The sequence below is a fragment of the Eschscholzia californica genome, unplaced genomic scaffold, assembly GCF_041429995.1.
Source record: "Eschscholzia californica isolate CP2 unplaced genomic scaffold, dmEscCali1.0.p SCAF_4, whole genome shotgun sequence".
Lineage (NCBI taxonomy): Eukaryota > Viridiplantae > Streptophyta > Magnoliopsida > Ranunculales > Papaveraceae > Eschscholzia > Eschscholzia californica.
The window spans coordinates 54983551-55002816 of NW_028238461.1; the positions used below are offsets into that span (position 1 = coordinate 54983551).

The 19266-nt window shown below is 36.3% G+C and overlaps 3 protein-coding genes across 8 annotated transcripts; all 3 read left to right on the forward strand.

Moving 5' to 3' along the window:
* Positions 1 to 2770: 2770 nt before the first annotated feature.
* Positions 2771 to 5290, forward strand: LOC147546379 (uncharacterized). The gene is made up of 7 exons (XM_086637400.1): positions 2771 to 2903; positions 2997 to 3101; positions 3201 to 3251; positions 3432 to 3556; positions 3745 to 3853; positions 4535 to 4598; positions 4922 to 5290. The coding sequence occupies exons 1-7, from the start codon at positions 2799 to 2801 to the stop codon at positions 5020 to 5022; spliced, it is 660 nt and encodes a 219-aa protein (XP_086493526.1). The 5' UTR covers positions 2771 to 2798; the 3' UTR covers positions 5023 to 5290.
* A 3419-nt stretch (positions 5291 to 8709) lies between these two features.
* On the forward strand, positions 8710 to 13949 carry LOC147546380 (OVARIAN TUMOR DOMAIN-containing deubiquitinating enzyme 12-like). 6 transcript variants are annotated; one of them, XM_086673974.1, is made up of 12 exons: positions 8710 to 9069; positions 10188 to 10576; positions 10657 to 10829; positions 11363 to 11436; positions 11835 to 11889; positions 12010 to 12084; positions 12226 to 12299; positions 12402 to 12450; positions 12760 to 12844; positions 13228 to 13284; positions 13472 to 13538; positions 13668 to 13949. In XM_086673974.1, the coding sequence occupies exons 2-11, from the start codon at positions 10252 to 10254 to the stop codon at positions 13531 to 13533; spliced, it is 1029 nt and encodes a 342-aa protein (XP_086530100.1). In that variant the 5' UTR covers positions 8710 to 9069; positions 10188 to 10251; the 3' UTR covers positions 13534 to 13538; positions 13668 to 13949. The 6 variants fall into 6 exon arrangements, 4 of the variants coding, with proteins under 4 accessions (XP_086530100.1, XP_086530098.1, XP_086530099.1 ...); XM_086673972.1 differs by having other exon boundaries at positions 13472 to 13505; XR_015239880.1 differs by lacking the exon at positions 12760 to 12844 and having other exon boundaries at positions 13472 to 13505.
* Positions 13950 to 15098: 1149 nt separating this feature from the next.
* On the forward strand, positions 15099 to 19064 carry LOC147546381 (ruBisCO large subunit-binding protein subunit alpha-like). The gene is made up of 8 exons (XM_086673980.1): positions 15099 to 15484; positions 15947 to 16121; positions 16208 to 16329; positions 16758 to 16965; positions 17066 to 17211; positions 17333 to 17639; positions 17801 to 18252; positions 18571 to 19064. The coding sequence occupies exons 1-8, from the start codon at positions 15431 to 15433 to the stop codon at positions 18856 to 18858; spliced, it is 1752 nt and encodes a 583-aa protein (XP_086530106.1). The 5' UTR covers positions 15099 to 15430; the 3' UTR covers positions 18859 to 19064.
* Positions 19065 to 19266: the final 202 nt, after the last annotated feature.

Consider the following 19266-nt stretch of genomic DNA (forward strand, 5'->3'; position numbering starts at 1 on the left):
TTACTACGCTAACAGCCTACTCAGATTCAGACTGGGCTGGTTGTCCAGACTCGAGGAAATCCACAGGAGGATATTGTGTCTTCCTTGGTTCGAGTCTCATTTCATGGAGTTCGAAGAAACAAGTAACAGTAGCAAAATCGTCTACAGAAGCCGAATATAAAGCCCTATCGACAACAGCTACTGAGATGGTTTGGTTATCTTACATTCTTGATGAACTTCACTGTTCGATGAATCGCCCCTTTTTGCTCTATTGTGATAATGTCAGTGCGAAGTCTCTCGCCTCGAATCCGGTGTTCCATGCTCGAACCAAGCACATAAAAGTCGATTTTCATTACGTTCGTGATTTAGTAACCAGTGGAGTTGTGGTGGTTCATCACATCTCAACCAAAGAGCAGTTGGCCGACATCTTCACTAAAGGATTACCTCTTGACTTGTTTCATCATCTTCGCAGCAAACTAATGGAGTTTCTCTCCACATCAACCCCATTGGTTTGAGGGGGATGTTAGGAACACACTCGGCTAGGGTTTCTCGGCAGAGAAGAAGTGAAAGAGGAAAGAAGAATAAGGGATACACAATTAGGGTTTCGACTATTTGGAGTCAAGGGAGTCAACAGCAGTCATAAGTCAAGACAGACTGCACCGTGTCTATAAGCATCCCACCTGTATGAATAACAGAATCAGAATTAGTTAGTTACTCTAATATTCAGTTAGTTACTCTAATACCTAATTCTGTTTCTTCTCTTTCTCTCTAATTGTACTTAGTATAAATAAAGACTGTAGCTAAGAAAGAAAGTTAGATTGAATAAAATTGAAGTTTCTATTTGAGAAATCTTACATTGTAGATATGCCACAACCTGATGGAAGGTAAAGCTACATGATTTTGAGATTTACTTGGTCATATTTCCTTCTTTAACATTAGAGAATCGATTAACATTGGTGCTCTTCCTTGGTTATTTGTTAATAACCATGTAAATCTTTTACACTATGATCCCAAACTGTGTTGGATAATGTTTGTAATTGACAATTTTGATTCCACTATCAACACTGGAAAAGAACCAAGTTCTATCTCACCTGGTTTCTTCATATGCATTTCTCTAATCTTAGAAAAATGCTTCTTTTCCAAAGAATAAAAAAAAACTATATCTTTTTTTTTTTTTGGAAGTCGACTACGATCTCTACGTATGTCGTTACACTTGGCTCTTGATACATCATAGATGTGATAAGCTCGATAACCGCCCAATCAAACACTAACAGGACCGGGCCTATAGCCCAACTAGAACATGGCCTAAAGCCCAACAACATTATTTACACCCTAATAATCCCAATTCAAATAACCAAAGATTCCACATTCTTTGATATTCGAACTTGGGACCTCTAGGACTTTCTGGAGTTTATGTCAACAACTTGAACCACTTGGGCTACCAACCGTTGACTATATCTTATTGACATCGACCTGGGTGCCCAATTAGGGCAACAACGACTAAATGAATTCGTGCCGGAAGTCCGGGATATACAAATATCCCGGACTTCCGACACGAATTCATTTAGTCGTTGTTGCCCATCTTAACAGCATAATTCTTTGGGTTTCTAATCTTAGGATTTATAGAAATATGTCTAATTAAGACCTATGGTATAAGATAAAACTTCGGGATAATCAACAAATTGTGTTCTTAAAAAGGATGATGGGGATCCTTTGAGTGACTCTGACACTAAGTTATATCGAACTACAATGCTCTTCAATATGCTACCATTACAAGACCTGATATCTCCTTCTCGGTCAATAAAGTGTGTCAATTCATTCAAAATCCAACTCAAGATTATTGGTGTGCTGTTAAGAGAATTCTAAGATATCTCAAACATGCATTGTACAAACTGTCAGATGAGATATATAAACTACTTGATACATTAGACAAGCTACCAGATGCATACACAAACTACCAGATGTATAAAATTTGCTGACTAAGGGTATTTTAGATAAAAGACTAAAAATCTATATATCTTTAAAGGTAGATCTTGGACCCAATCTTTTTACTTTCAACCCATGGGCCCCTTACTTATAATCAAGCAACATAAGTAGAAATTTTCACTTTTAACCTCTTTCTAAAATTTCCTTACTACTATTTTAATTAGCTGCAATTTATTAAACAAATAAAGATGAAGATTTTCCTATTATATTATCTGAATTCTTACTAATTTAAGATTAACTGTAATGGGTATATTAATTCATCTCTAGAAACCAATGGGTGTTATTTGGAATTCATCAACTACTGTCGAATCCCAAGGTAATTCTCTCTCTCTCTCTCTCTCTCTCTCTCTCTCTCTCTCTCTCTCTCTCTCTCTCTCTCTCTCTTAAAAAGCTTGTTATTTGGATCTTCAGTACTTGTGAATTCCTTTTTCAGAACCCATTATTGATACTATGAAATCTTATGTCCTTCATCATTCCTCCTTAGCTATAACTTTAGTTTAACTTTCTGCAAAACTTATGAATATTCCTTTCATGGGTATGTTGAATTTTGATTCAATTTTTTAGTATTTGAATAATCTAGGGTTATTACAATGTCACGTCTTCTCAATTTGACCTAGCCATTATTTACTCAGAAGAACAAAGATTGACCTAGAAAGAGACTAATTACAGAATTTATAGTCAGTCATATGTTAACAATAGGTTGTTGCCTTATTAGATTATTATGAGAATTTTCCTGTAAATTGTAGATTTCAAACTAATTGATTGACTTGTGATGTTTTCAAAAAGATAATATCACTGAATAAGATTAACTTGATTTCAATTCAAAGAGAACTATGAGGAGGGCACGTCGGAATTGGACACTTGTTGATATCGTGAATTTGGAAGGGTATATTCTCGACAATGATCCTCGTTCCATTGAAGAAATTTTTGAAGAACAGGTGAATACTAGTTTAACCTCAGTAATCTCATTGACATGGTAAGTTTGTAATGATATTTTAATATTTCAAATCGGTAATGTACTTGTGTTACAGGATTGGCCGTACCAATACCAACCACCACAATCAAGTGGTGGAAATTGCGGTACTATAGATTCAAAGAAAGGTTGGTTGCTAGTTACCCCAAGTCCTCTGGACGCGGTAAGTTATGTGTTATTATTGTCATTCTAAGATTATGATTGAAGATTACTTTTTCATATCCATGATCAAAATGTAAGATTTTTTTTTTTTCGAGAACAGGAAACGGCAGAAGTTGATCCTTATCCAGGTTACCCGCACATGACATATGATGTAAGAATGTAGCCGATTGATATGCACTATTATCAATATATACTATATAATTATACACATTGGGTTCACTAACGGGTACATGTATACAAGTGTTAGGCAACACTTGACGGAGTTACTTGACAAAGTATACGGTACATTTTTGTGTTTTACATGAGTTGAATTGAAATTATTTTGTCTCAGCAACTGCATGCAATGGGGGCGGTAATCGTTAGTGAGAGTCCGGGACTTTCAGATAAGCGAATTTCGTCCTTGCCATCTAGCAAGTACAAGATCGGATTTTTCTCAAAGAAAAAGGAACACGAGAGGTATGTTAATTTAGAACCTTATTCTTATTTTTATTGTTTAGAATTTCTTACTTTTCATTTTCGAAGACAAATCACATGGTTAACTAGATAAATCAAGGATTGCATGTCAATAACCAGTTCCTATCAACTATCATCATTGAGATCTTTGTTTGCTTCCCCTTTTTTCTTAGAAATGTAATTATACGCAGGTGTGCGATCTGTTGTATGGAATATAAAAGTCGAGATAAGTTGACGACTTTGCCATGCCTTCATCGATACCATACAAAATGTATCACTAAATGGTTGAAGATGAAGAAGGTAATTCAGTTTCCTATTACAGTAATTTATTCATTAACTAACCGATCTAGTTCGCCGAGGGTTTCTATATGTTTTGCTAAAATGAATGCATAGATTAAGATTCACTAATGTATAAACATACCCCAAGTTCAGGGTGATGACATGTGCTTCATTTCAACTTTGGTGGTTTGTCTGAATTTAAATCATCTGTGTGCTCTAGGACCCTTGAATCTGACTTGGTTCAGTTTGATTTATTTGAATTTGGCTTCCCAAGTCTACCGTACTTGAATCTGACTTGCTCGAATCCGAGTGGTTGTAATATGATGCAATTGCAACCTTTGGTTGGAATGGTAGGAGGTTTAGTTTTCCACATTCAAGGTCACAGGTTCGAGGCACGCTGACAATACAAAAAAATATGGCGCAACTATCATTTCAGGTTATTTCGGACCAGTAACTTCCTACTTCAGCCTTATTTTGTTGTAGCCAATTCAGGTCTGAATTTGACGAACCAGAAGCACCACCTTAAATAGATTTAGTTCACTTCAAGAAGATCTTCAATGCTTAGACCCAACCATATCTGGTCTGACATTATTGTTTATAATGAAACTACCATTTCTTGATCAACGTTTTACGTGTTATTGTTTGAAAATCATGTGATATTTATTATAGCAGAACTTAATTTTTTTAACGTGATTCAACCAGACGTGCCCAGTTTGCAGGCAGGAGGTACCGCGCTTTGATGCTGATGGAAGAAACTTGGTTGAAGGTAGTCAAACCTAATATTTAATACTAAGCAGTTGAAATAGTATAGAATAGTTGAATTAGGGTGTAGTTTTGAGGTATATTTGAAGATGACAATCTTGAGTGTTATAACAAGATATATATATATATATATATATATATATATATATATATATATATATATAGGACATTTGGCTAAACATCCAATTTTAAACTTTTTTTTTTTAGTTAAAACGACAGAAGTTCAGAAAAGAATTTAAAAATCCAAAATTTGTATTTTCTTTTTTTTTTTGTTAAAAATTCAAATATTTATATTTTGTTTGATTAAAACCAATATTTTTTATAAAGGTGTTGCAAGGTGCTGCAAGACGTTACAAGGAATTGCAAAGGTGTTTCAAGGTTTTGCAAAGGTGTTGGAAGGCGTTGCAAAGCTATTGCAAAATAGTTGAGTTGTCGCAAAGCGTTGCAAAACTGTCGCGAAGTGCTGCAAAATTGTCGCAAATTAAAAAAATACGTAGTCAGAGAGTTGAAGACTAAAATTTTAATCAAATTACATTTTGTTAGCAAAATTCTTTGTGTTTCTAATCTTAGATTTACATAAATATGTCTAATTAAGACCTATTGAAAGGGTATTATTCCTCCCTTTACTTTATTTAATGTCGTAATGGTACAAGATAAAACTTCGTGATAATCAACTTACACCAAAATTTGATACTAGAACCTCATGGATCTACCAAGGGTTTCTAACCACTCACCAAGGGGTGGTGGACTATTTATAGCTTGATTGATATCGCCTCATTCTTTTTCTTGACGTTGCATTTGTCACTGGATATATTGTTCGCTTATTTGGAGGATCGTTCTGTTATCTTATATATGAATTTTCGTAAGTTAATTCTTTCAAGTTTTTATAAATTTAGCTCAATTGACATGGTCTATAGCTCTCAACTTCAATTTTTCCAAGTAAGTTTCACTGTCATGGATTCATCTCTACAAAAACAATTGGTTTTAGGGAACTAGGTGGTGTTTGTTTTTTTTGTATTTTAGAGATCTGAAATATTCCAATTCAGATTTTAGATGTTTGTTCTTTTTATTGAAGAAAATATGAAATCTTAACTCAATTACTTTAACATCTGAATGGGCTGAAAAAAGACTCACTCATTTCAACTTTAAAACAAGTCTGAAATTAGAAACCAACATTTAAAATAGTGCAAATGACAAATATGCTCATGTAAAAATTGGAAAAAAAAAAGTTTTGTTCTTTTGTACCACCGGCTACAACAAAAACCACCATCGACTACAACAAAAACCACCACCGACCAGAATCATACCACCAGCCAGAATCATACAACAAAAACCATCACCATCCATATGTTTGACAAATATGCCCAAGAGACTGCCCATGGAATGGATGCCCATGTTCTAAACAATGATGCAAGGGTATGATGCACATAGGAGTATCACGTTCACATGAAAATGAAGGGAAAAAGTTTGTGAGATGTGAAAAATGTGGGATTTTTTAGTGGTTGGCTGATGCAATTGCCAAACATGAAGCAACCACCAAGAAACAATCCTTGTCGAGGGGGAAAGGCATGCCCACACCAAGTCTACATATGAATGAATTATGTGAGGAATTTATTAACAAGTCAAAGATGCCCAAGTGCTACCATTGTAACTCATTTGAATACCATGGAAGTAACTGTCCTATCTTGCGTACTAGATGTGTTAGAAATTCATGTAATGCTGAAATGAAACTAGGAACTAGTAGCAGAGCTCATAGCTATGGAAAGAAGTTTTTTTCATGCACTAAACCATCATGCTCAGGATTTATGTGACTTGAAATGTATTGAAAAATCAAAACAAATGATTATGAATATGCTATGAACTACTAGTATATCAATGAAATTGTTGTTAAGAGTAAAATTCAAAACAAGAGTTTAACCACCCATTCAAACCACTAACATAAGATCCATTTAAAGTACTAACATCAAGATCCATTCAAAATACTAACATAAAATCCCACTGTGACCATACTAACATAACATCACATTCAAAATACTAACACAAGAAACAATTCAAAGTACTAACATCAAGAAACCATTCAAAATAAACATTAACTACACAAAATACTTAGGCAAGTTTTGGAGGAGCACATACCAATTTAGTCAGAGTCAATGACAAATGTCTTCCCATTCAGAGCAGGATTACTTTTGAATCCAATTATTCCACTTTTGCGCACAGGAGCCAACTTTGGCTTTTTTGTGTTGATTACCTTGTGATATCTGTGATTGTTGTGTGATCTGGGACTCTTGAGTTGTCTGAGTGAAGGTTTGAGATGGTTCAACTGAACCAATGGCATTTTCCCTCCCATTGCCTCCATTCAGACTAACTGGACCAGTTCCCCTTCCTCTCCCATTGCTCCTACTCAGACCAACTGGAACAATTCCCCTTCCTCTACTCAAACCAACTGAACCAATGCCTCTACCAAGACAAACTGTACCAGCTCTCCTTCCTCTACTCAAACCAACTGAACCACTGCCCTACCAAGATCAACTGTACCAGCTCCCCTTCCTGTACTCAAACCAGCTGAACCACTGCCCCTACCAAGATTAACTTAACCAATGCCTCTACTAAAAACAATTGGTTTTAGGAAAACTTATGTGCTGTTTTGAGGTATATTAGGTAGTTTAGTGAGGATGCTAATAACATATAAAGAAAAAAGTTATTAGGCCCAATTTGTACCCTAAAGATGATGACAGGCATAAACAACCTAAGAACTTTTGAACATCATGTGATCGGGCGCCATTGTTGCGCCCAACATCATGTGATAGGCCATATTCAAATTTAGCACGGGCCACCAATTTCTCAGCCACAACCCTGCATGGTTATTAAAAGTGTAACAAATTTGTCGGACTTTAAACCTCTTTCATCTTGTTTGGATTTCAGACTTCTTTTATTTCTTGGTTTAACTTAGGCGGTTATCGTGCGTATCACATCTTCATGATGTATCAATGCCTTGTAACGATTAACGTAGAATGGTTTAAAAGCAAAAAGAACAACGAGGAATGGCTCTGCATAACCGTTTCTAGAGAGAGAAAGAGAGATCGGAGTTTAGTTCTCCGGCGAAGGGTCTCCCTTCGTCGGATTTTCCTCTTTTATACTTCCCTCTTTTCTGTTTTCTATTATTTTCTCTCCCTATCAACTTGTGGATTCTAGGTTCTTGCTGATACGACGATTGGATTGTATTTGTAGAGGCATTTTTCTTTGTCGAAAGTGAATCAAGAAGATCGACTTTAGGGTTTTCTCCGGGTTTTCAATCCTCTTGTGACACAATGGTGAATCGGGGATCATCTCGTCTGTTTTGAGAAAATAGGCATTTCAATTGTTATTTCAATGGTGATTAGAGAAGATTAATCCCATTTCTCAAAGTTCTTCTCTTCCTTCATGGCTATTTCAATGGTAATTAATGAATGTTAGAATGTAGAGAAAACAAAAAATTCAAACTTATGGGATGGAATTCATGAGAAGGACATTGAACATTAGTTCATGACTTAAATCAGAGATTGAGAGAGAGAGAGTTCAGAGGGAGACGAGAGATTGAGAGAAGATAAATAATCCGGTGATGGCGGCGGTTTCCCGGTGACGGTTTTCTGGTGATGGCGACGGTTTTTCGGTGGCGGTTTCCAGTGACGGCGACGGTTTCCGGTGACGGCGGCGGTGGTTCTTCCAGTTATTTTGTCGTCCTTTGAGTTTATTTGTATTAATAATATAATAATTTCGTTATTGTCAGACCTTTATGGTCTCCTTTCACGGATCTTTAGGATCCTTTTGTCAGACCTTTAGGGTCTTTTTTCTCGGATCTTTAGGATCCCTTGTGTCTGCGTCTAGTCCAATTTCTTTCCCTGCATGAGGCACTTTGCATTTAAAGGTATGTAACTCATGAAGTCTTCAGAGGAGAGAAATAAGTATTATCATCCTTGTATTATTGTGATTTTATCACTTATTAATGGATACGTTTCCCTTAGATTAAAAAAAAAACGTAGAATGATTTCAATTTCTCAAAAAAGAAGAAAAAAAACAATTTAGACGGTTGAAAAATGAAAGGGGACTAAATTTTTAATTTTATTTTGGATTGGATTGAATTCAACAAAATACAACTTGCGTCCCTTCAAAGCGTAAATAAAAAGTAAACTCTTTATGTTTTGAGAAGTAGTTTGGTCATTCACGCCATTTCTGATGCTATATAACGAACGCCTTGACAATTTCACTTCTTGATTTTCCTGATTCTCCCAAATCTTCCCTCGTTATCTTCTGTTACAGTTCGCCGCGCCTCTTTATCTCTCAATCTCGTTTCTCTCTCTAAAATCTCTCTCTCTCTCTCTCTAAAATCTCAATATCTCTATATCGCATTCTTTTCTGTTCAGGTTTTCCTTTCAGATTCGAAGTTCTACACTTTTGTTTTCGTGAAGGAATCTGAATTTCTCCAGTTTGAGACAAAGGTGAGTTATGATTCGTTTGATCTTTATCTGATTTCTTGACTTTGTTTAGGATTTTAGCACTAATTCTCAATATATAGAATTTTAGACTTGAAATTAGGGTTTGAAGTTTCATGCTTCAAGTAATTGATCATTTTTTTTTCCATTAATGAGTTTAGATTACTTTGTATTTATCTAGTTTGATGAATGTCCGTATATAAATCTAACATTATGTATAGGAAATTAGTCAATCTTCTTATAAACCTCGCCTTAACTGCCTATTTTTGTATTGGAGATTTTCTGTGTGCAAAGTAGGCAAAACTTATATGTTGGGTACAAAGATTTTGATCCTTACTATTATATTATATCTCTAAAGTAATTCATCAAGATAATAATTGCTACTATCTATAAGAGAAAATGTTTACTAGGAAGAGAAGGTACAAGTATAATTAAGCCTTTGGAAACCTTCTCTGAGAGATTGTTGGTTGCAAAATGTCAAAGTAAAGCCTTAAGCGGTCTTACCATTATCTCCGCCTATGGTAAATGCGCCAAAGGGTGCATTTCAGTCTTCTACCTATTTTCTCTCTCATATCCTCCAAAATTTCACTCTTAATATTTTCATGATCAATTTTCAGTTTTCTCCATGGTTCTCTATCTAACCCCTCCAGGACAGATCATCTTTTTTATCTTCCACCCTCCCAGTATGTAGTACTTAATATTTTCATATGTGAGGTGTTCGATATGTATAGTTTAGGTGGAGTTTGAGGCTTAAGCCTCAGAACTCTTTGTAAGATGTATACACCAGTTAAACCTCCATATAGGAAGTTGTAAGGCTCTTGTGCAAAATTTGGTTTTCTAGCCGTTTTAGAGTTAATTTCCCTAGAATGAAGTGGTTGCTTAAATACCAAAGATGTAATTGTAGGTAAGAATTCTGAGTTATGTTTAATTTGCTTAGTATAGGTTAATTTGAATTATTTGGACGGGTTCATGCTCATTGTGATTTTCCAATATGTCATTAATCCGTTGAGCAGTTGAATCTGAACACCTCAATTGCCTGATGTACTTCGTGTACAACTTATTGAATTAAATGTGTCAGTTTTGTGTTTCATTTAAATTATAATCTACTTGCTGTAATTTGACAGGGCACACCAGGTTGTTCTTCGGGGTATTGGTATCTAATTTGCTTGGGAATTGGTACATGAGGTGATGTTAATCCACGAACAAGATCCTGATGTTGTTCGTTGGGGTCTCCATCATCTTACTGGTGATACATTTTCTAATCCTGGGTATTCTGGAACTGTAACTCAAAATGACGTTGTCTACTATGATGGGAACTATGCCAGTGAGGACAATTATGATACCCAACCTAGTAATGTTGAAAATGATGAGATTATTGCCCATACTCTTCAAGAAGAACTATCACAACTTGCAGTTGCAGAAGCATCTGGACCTTCACATGGCGAGGAGGAGCATTTGCAAGCATCCATTCTGGCTCAGGATTGGCTTGGTCCATCTACACGTCATACTTCTGGTAACAGGAAATAACTATCATTGTCTTCTTTATAATATTAGTTGTGTGTTTTGTTTATCATGTACTTTTACCTTATGTAGCGCATGAGAATGGTCATGAAGAGGCAGATGATATTGAACCTTCTAGTCCATGTTCTATCTCTGGAGGAAATCCATATAATGGGGAAGACTGGTCTTGTTCGTTAGAGCTAACAGACGAGTCTGTTCTTGATGGTGAAGTCGGAAAGAGGTTGAATCAGATGGTGTCCATTCCTGTAAGTATAAGCAATTCTAGTGTTCCTGACAGTGGAGGTACCTTTTTCATATGCATTTGTTTAATTTTACTTGTTCCCACTTCCCAAGCATATGTTTATGTTAGGGTCGTCACCAATAATCATTTAATGGATATGAATAACACGCACATACACACGCATACACACACACACGCACACACAAACACACACACACACGCGCGCGAAACACAGCCATGCTGTTTTCTTGTTTTACATATTTGCCTCTGTTGAAACCACACTTGAGTCTCCATTTAAATTGTAATTTGATTTTTAATCAATTACATTTTGTAAGAAATTTAATTATGTTCTCGAGTGTTGGGCATCATGATTTTGATTTGTTTACTGAGCATGTTTTAGATCACAAGTACTAGTATTTCTGACACTATTATTTTTCTCTTTTCTCCATTTTGTTTGTGAACAACAAGACGGCTTCTTTGCTTAACGTTCTTGGATCTTCCAATTTCTCATGCTAGAGTTAAAAGACCACCTAACGTTATTAAATTGTTCTTTTGCAGCATGTTCCTAAAATTAACGGAGAAATACCGTCAGTTGATGAAGCAACTTCAGACCATCAAAGGCTTTTAGACAGGTACTATATCGGGGTAGTCTCTTGATGCTAAGAAATGATTGAGGTTTACTTTTTGAATCATAACCAACAATTTCTATCTCTATCTTGTACTTAGCCCATCCGACATTAACTATTTAAGAAGCATAGGCATTTACTTACTTCTGATAAGGTTAGTGCATGGATTATGGAAGAATGAACACTTCATTCTTGGATTTCCTTGTTGACTATTTTAACTAGCTAATTATAGAGTATGAATGTAGAATTAGGAATATGCATGGGTTTTTTTTCTTTTGACTTGAAGTAACCGTTGAATGAGCACATATTATCATGTTTTTCTTATAGATCTTTGAATTTCACTTTATTTTTGTAAAACTCTACGAGTCCTGTTCTCATGTTATGAATATAATATTTTTCTGTAGATTGCAGGTATACGACTTGATTGAGCTTAAGGTTCAAGGAGATGGTAACTGCCAGGTACTCGGGTTACCTAGGTTCTCATTGTTTTGTGCAGTTTCGTGCTTCTTCTGTAAAAGTTTTGTGCTTTACCAGATCTGTTTTAATAGTCTCATTGTTTTGCGTACTTCTTTTGCGCAGTTTCGTGCTTTATCAGACCAGTTTTATCGAAGTACTGAGCATCACAAGTTCGTGAGGCAACAAATTGTTAATCAGGTTTTTTGTTATTTATATAACAAGTCATTATGTTATTACCAGTTTTATGTTTAAAGCAGTCAACGTTGGAACTTTTCGAAACAAATCAATGTTGAATATTTTGCGATTGATGTTTGTTATTTGGTCTTTTCTAATATTCAGCTCAAGTCTCATCGAGAGGTTTATGAGGGATATGTTCCTATGGAATATGGTGAATATTTGAAGAAGATGTCCAAGTAAGTCAACTTCTATTATTTTGTATTCTACTTTTAATAAAGCTATTTCTGTTTGGGTAAGATCTGATTCTTCTTATACTCTCGAATGTTGACTAAAAACAGGTCCGGCGAGTGGGGTGATCATGTCACTTTGCAGGCTGCTGCAGATTCAGTATGGATCCTCCTCCCCGCCCCTTTAATATGCCTCGTATTTTACTTATATTAAGGATATTGCCTCTAAATGTATAGACGTAGTTGAGTCTCTTTCTCTGATATTGGAAGGAGTGTGAGACACGCATTGAAGTCGCTAACTTATGACGATTGACTTTTCACTATAGAACTTTAGGATTCTATCTTTGACATTCTAAAAGCTCCACACGTCTACTTTGTACAATTTTTTGACTCAATGTTGGGTAGGTAACCGAAGTTATAATTTATAGGTCATTGATTACTTATCCATTTTTCGACATTTTTCCTGCAGTATGGTTTGAAAATATTCGTCATTACATCTTTCAAGGATACATGTTACATTGAGATTATCCCCCACGTGCAAAAGTCAAAAAGAGGTAGGCCGATCAATATTTCCTTAACACATTAGTATTGTCATTTCCGTAGAAAATATGCAAGTAAACTCATATATGTCGGTACCGATATCATTCTAGGAAGTAACATGCCTCAGGTGGAGAGTACCATTACAAAGTTTAGGGGTCGTTCTATGAGTTACAAAAATTAAGAGCAATTTGTGAAGAACTTTTAGTTACCCACTTTTCTTGAGTGAAAAATTACTGCCAGGGTCGAGTATGTTGAAGTTCTTGCTGTGTCACACAATTATACCTGATGGAAAATGTTTATTGGAATAAAAAGAAAACCATACGTTGTAAACCCTAGCTTTCTCCTCGTTTGCATGAGAGTACTTGTCTCTTACCCCGACTATTTCTTTTCTTTGCAGTTATTTTCTTGAGCTTTTGGGCAGAGGTGCACTACAACTCAATTTACCCTGAAGGAGGTGAAGTCTGAAACAATATCTTAAATCTATTGAGTTTCTTTCCTTTTACTCATCATGCTACAAGAAATCAAATATATGGTGATTATCAAAGAGCAATGCTTTATAACGTAGTTACTACTATCAGATTAACATCGTTTACTTCATTTCAGAACAATAATGTGTTTGTTTGTTGCTGGTTTGGATCCAGATGTGCCAGAAGCTGAACCGGAGAAGAAAAGAAGGTGGTGGACCTTTCGAAATAAGCACTAGTTGATGTATGAATTATATGGTTGTGAATTTTGAAATAGTCATTTCCTCTTATAATGAATTCCCTTTTTGTTCGTAGCCCATTGAAGAAGCTTAACTCGCGTTGACATTTTACTAATTATGTGTTTCTCACTCAGGGAATCTTTTACAGAGACGAAGTTACTTTGTTCTCTAATGTAGTCATAGAGTCGGTATTGTAAAGGCGGAAATTTCTTTTGTTTATTTCTCTACTGGGTGCTTTTGCAAATGCTGCAGTTTGCCCCAATCTTTTATATAAATCCTTTCCTGATCTCGGGAGTTGTCTACATTCTTTTTCCTTCAACTAGTTTGAGGTTACAGATATGTTTTTACATACAATGCTTACAGTGCTATGCTATTGCATGTTTTTTTTCTTTATGAAATAAACTTTCAATTATATATATAGTAGTTATGTTTAGCTAGTATTGGTTATTCCTTGAACTGCATTCTGTTCACACGCTTCAAACACGCCCCTAAATCTTTCGGCCGAAGACAAACAAGAAAAAAAAATACTATAGATTGTCCATACAAACTACCCCTGAGATTTGAAGTGGCCGGTTTGATCGTGTTGTATAATTCTTCCTTCTTATATTGGACGTTGCACATATGGACCTATGCGGTCCTGTATTGGTATCGCTTAAGCAATTTAACTATGGTATTCGCCTATATCAATGTAGGCTCCTATTTTTTTTTTTTTGATGAAAGGGGGCAAATGCCTCAATTTATTAGCTTCTCGAGCTTAAATTCTTGTTGGCTACATCTATAGCCAACTGACTTACAATACAACTAGGAGGTTGTAGGATCTCCATAGTTTGATTTTAAATTGAAAGCATGTTGTGCTAATTGATGTGCAACATGATTTGCCTTTCGAGGGCCAAAAGAAAACGAACAATTTTGAAGTTTCAAGACTTCACTTTTAATCTCCATAATGATAGGTCTGATTTTCCATGGTGCCTCGATTGGGTCCCTCGAGCATGCATTAATAACTGTTAAGGCATCACCTTCAATAATGCAATCATATTCAGGAATACTCAACGCCATAGAAAGTGTCAACTTTGCTGCCTTTGTTTCCGCTTCCAACGCCGAGTATGTCAATGCTTTTGCGGTGGTTGCCATTACGAATTCACCACCATCGTTCCTACAAACTGCAGCCAGAGCTGCTCTTCCAGCCATGAAAGCAACGTCAAAGTTGATTTTAAGTTTGCCTCGATCTGGCGGGATCCAATTTTGTATTGGCTGATGAAGGCTCCTATTTAAATGTAAGTTTCCGTGAATCGGGAATAAGATGTGAGCATCAACACTTTCATTCTAAAATGGTGTAGGCTATAGCACACGTAGTAGAATGACAGTTTGAGTAGAAATGTGTATCTTCTTAAAAGAAGTTTTCAAACTTAAAGTGACACAAATTAATCTATACCAATTAAATTTTCGATCAAAAAAGAACAGTAAGGTATAGATCTCGTTAGAAATCGTATTACGGAATAATATTCTTTGTAACCGCATTCTTTTTCCACATATGAACTATGCAGATCAGGCCCAAGGGACAGTTTGGTCATTGGCCAAAATTGTGTGTTTTAATTGGTTAATAGCGAGTCTACGCAAATCGGCAAATGCCTAAAGAGTGTTTCCAATTTTAAAAGATCACACTTATTTACTGGATGGTGTTCGTTGGTAAAATTTAAATTGCCCAGTTGATGGACAGGTCCAAAAACTGGCTCCTGAAGCGTCTGAAATACTACAAAGCTACTTGCGCACACACACTATTCGAGCAGTATTCTAAAACCCTAATCCGTTATACCTTATCTACACAAAACATACTCTCCAACTAACTTCAGCTGCTGAACTTATCATCAGAAACCCTAGAAATCTCCTTCCACTGAAAATGGCATCAGCTAATGCCGTCCCAACTGCATCTCTTCTTCCCACTCCTAAACAGGTTTCCATAATCTCTTCTTCTCTCTTCATTTCCATCTTTGACATGTTCTTTTGAATGCAAATTTTATCATTTCTGTGAGAAATAGCTTCTTAGATTATGTTTTCTTTGAATGAATTATATCACTGAATTGAGTATGGATCTGTATTTTAGTTTCTGGTTGGAATGGGATTCTTTATGAATTTGTTAGCTTATATTCATAATTCATCAGGTTTCATGTTTTCTGTTTTTGGATGTCATTTATGTAGTTTCTGCTAAGTTTTATGGATTATTTCATTGATATCGAACTTTCTGGTTATGAAGTAATGAGTTAATTATTGTTCTCTTTTATTAGCACTTATTAGCACAAGATTGAAAAGTACAAGCTCTTGTGAGGGTCCTTTAGGTTACTCTGCTAGACCTGGTGACTGATGTTCCGATGGTTTCTTTTCATGGTAGTGACAGATGTGTTTGTTGAATATGCAGGGAGGTTTTAGAAGAGCGAGTCACGGACAAAAACTCCATTACAAACCGTCAAGCAGGAGATGTGTGGTTCGTGCAAGCGCAAAGAAGATTTTATTTGACCAGGAAGCCAGGAGTAAAATGCAGGTCGGTATTGATAAACTTGCTGATGCTGTTGGGGTTACTCTTGGTCCCAGAGGTAGTACCCTTTCTCTTCTTGAACATACTTACACATTCACGACATTCGCATGAATTTATCTTAGATGATTTGATTTTGTTTTGAAGGGAGGAATGTTGTTTTGGATGAATTTGGGAGCCCCAAAGTGGTTAATGATGGAGTTACGATTGCTCGAGCTATTGAACTTGCAGATGCAATGGAAAATGCTGGTGCTGCTCTCATAAGGGAGGTATGACGTTTGTAGTGTTATTATCATTGTAGTACTGCAGTTTCACTAGCCATTCATGATAAGATGTTAATCGAAAAAAAAAAGATACAATTTTCTCTAGTGATACTTGGTGGAAGTTTTGAATTTGTGTATCTTTTTGTCTAATCTTACTTTGGTGAATCCACACTATTATTTGGAAAAAGTTGGATGAAGAAGTATCTTATAGAATATTGATAGTTCGATACAATTTTCTCAAATGATACCTAGTGAATGTTTTGAATTTGATTTTTTTATCAGGCCATGAAAGTAACTTATTGGACTTAGTTTGTTCTTATATTTAGTTCACTTGTTATGCGTCTAGTGGAGTTATATTAAAACTCCTATTTCGTAATATTTTATGTTTGTTTAGATTTCAGCTATGTAATCTGTTCTTTTTATTGTTGATGAAGGTTGCTAGCAAAACTAATGACTCTGCCGGTGATGGAACGACAACGGCCTCAGTGCTTGCACGTGAGATCATTAAATTAGGCCTGTTATCTGTTACTTCTGGTGCTAATCCAGTCTCGATCAAGAAAGGGATTGATAAGACTGTACATGGTCTAGTGGAAGAGTTGGAGAACAAATCTAGGCCCATTAAAGGACGTGATGATATTAAAGGTATTCTTCCTAAGTTTCAAAAAGTGTGTTTTGAAACTTAATAACTTTGAGTGTGCAAGTTCGACTCCATATTGACCTCTTTTTTTCGTAATTTCTTTAGCCATTGCATCAATCTCTGCTGGCAATGATGATGATATTGGAACCATGATTGCTGATGCAATCGATAAAGTTGGGCCAGATGGTGTTTTGTCGATTGAATCTTCATCCTCCTTTGAAACAACTGTCGATGTTGAAGAGGGAATGGAGGTTGGTTTCCTTCTTCGGCTTTCGGATTGTGTTGAACTTCATTGTTTCTTATATCTAGACATGCCTGTAGTTTCTTTTATGGTCACTTAAATTGATAATTCCCTTTTGACTTTGTTAACAGATCGATAGAGGCTATATCTCCCCTCAGTTTGTCACAAACGCAGAGAAACTGATCGCAGAATTTGAGAATGCCAGAGTCTTGATAACTGATCAAAAGATTTCTGCAATAAAGGACATAATTCCTTTACTAGAGAAAACAACTCAATTAAGGTCCCCTCTACTTATTATTGCTGAAGATGTAAGTGGAGAGGCTTTGGCTACCCTTGTCGTGAACAAGCTCCGTGGTATAGTGAATGTTGCTGCAATCAAGGCCCCTGGTTTTGGTGAGAGGCGAAAGGCGCTTCTTCAGGATATTGCTATTTTAACAGGTACTTCACATTGATTTTGGAACTTATAAATGTAATCTGTACTCTTCATCTTTTGCTGGTTGGAATGCATTCAACAGTTCAAAACACATGGATTTTGTACACAGTTTGTGCTGTATGGAAACTGGACACTAATTGTTTGTCTTCCTTAACATGTTTCGCAGGAGGTGAGTTTCAGGCAAGTGATCTAGGAATGCTGATCGAGAATACAGAAGTTGATCAGCTTGGTATAGCAAGAAAGGTGACAATTAGCAAGGACTCGACCACGATAATTGCTGATGCTGCATCAAAAGATGAGGTCCAAGCTAGAATTGCACAATTGAAAAAGGAGTTGGCTGAGACAGACTCTGTCTATGACTCCGAGAAGCTTGCTGAGAGAATTGCCAAGTTGTCAGGTGGTGTTGCCGTCATAAAAGTTGGCGCTGCTACAGAAACTGAGCTTGAAGACCGCAAACTCAGAATAGAAGATGCCAAGAATGCTACCTTTGCCGCCATAGAGGAAGGTATTGTTCCAGGGGGCGGTGCTGCTTTAGTGCATCTATCGACATGTGTACCGAGAATCAAGGAGAGCTTGGAAGATGCAGATGAAAGACTAGGTGCAGACATCGTGCAAAAGGTAATATGACTATTTATTGCATTCCTGAGTCTCAACAAAGATAGCATACCATATAGCCTATGCTTCTATGAGAGATTAGTCTGACATGGATAATACACTCATGACCAAGAAAATAATATATCAGATCTTTGTACCGTAGTTAGTTTTGTGTTAGATGTTTACAAACTTAATGTGTTACCTTAACTAGGACTTCTCCTGTCATCGCTATTGGTTTTGAGTTGAATGCCAACAAACTTAATATATCCGCTCTTCTAGAGCTAGATTTGATAATTAATGAGATATGTATTGCTAGTTGCTAAATGAAAATTATGTTTACAGGCACTAGTATCACCGGCATCCCTGATTGCCCACAACGCAGGAGTGGAAGGAGAGGTAGTAGTGGAGAAGGTGAAGGCAGCGGAATGGGAGATTGGTTATAATGCAATGACAGACACGTACGAGAACTTGATGGAAGCTGGTGTAATTGACCCTGCCAAGGTAACTAGGTGTGCCTTGCAGAATGCTGCTTCTGTTGCAGGCATGGTCTTGACAACACAAGCCATCGTTGTCGAGAAACCCCAACCAAAAGCAGCTATTCCTGGACCACCTCAAGGCATGGCTGTTTGATTTTCTGAAAAAGAGATGAGGACTCCACATATCCTTTGGTTTTGCCACTAAAGGTATGCTATTATATCTTCCAAAGATAGAGAATTTGTTTATTATCAAAGTAGAAAATCGAATGGGCTTATATTTGAATTGTAATTGATGTGGGATTTTGTACGAATTAGGATTGTTATCAAGATCGAGTAATAAAATTGTTGCTTTTGCAGTAAGATTGTGTTCTAGAACTTACTATTAGAAGATATTGCCGCTCGGGTACTTGTAATTTTATCTTGTCATGATCTTCCTGTTGCATCGAAGATGTCACATAATCTATACAGAGCATGCTGATTAGGGGAATGGTAAATTATTAGCTTGGTCTAGAGGTATCAAGTGAGCGGGGCCGAGCTATACCAGAATTATTTATGCGGGTCA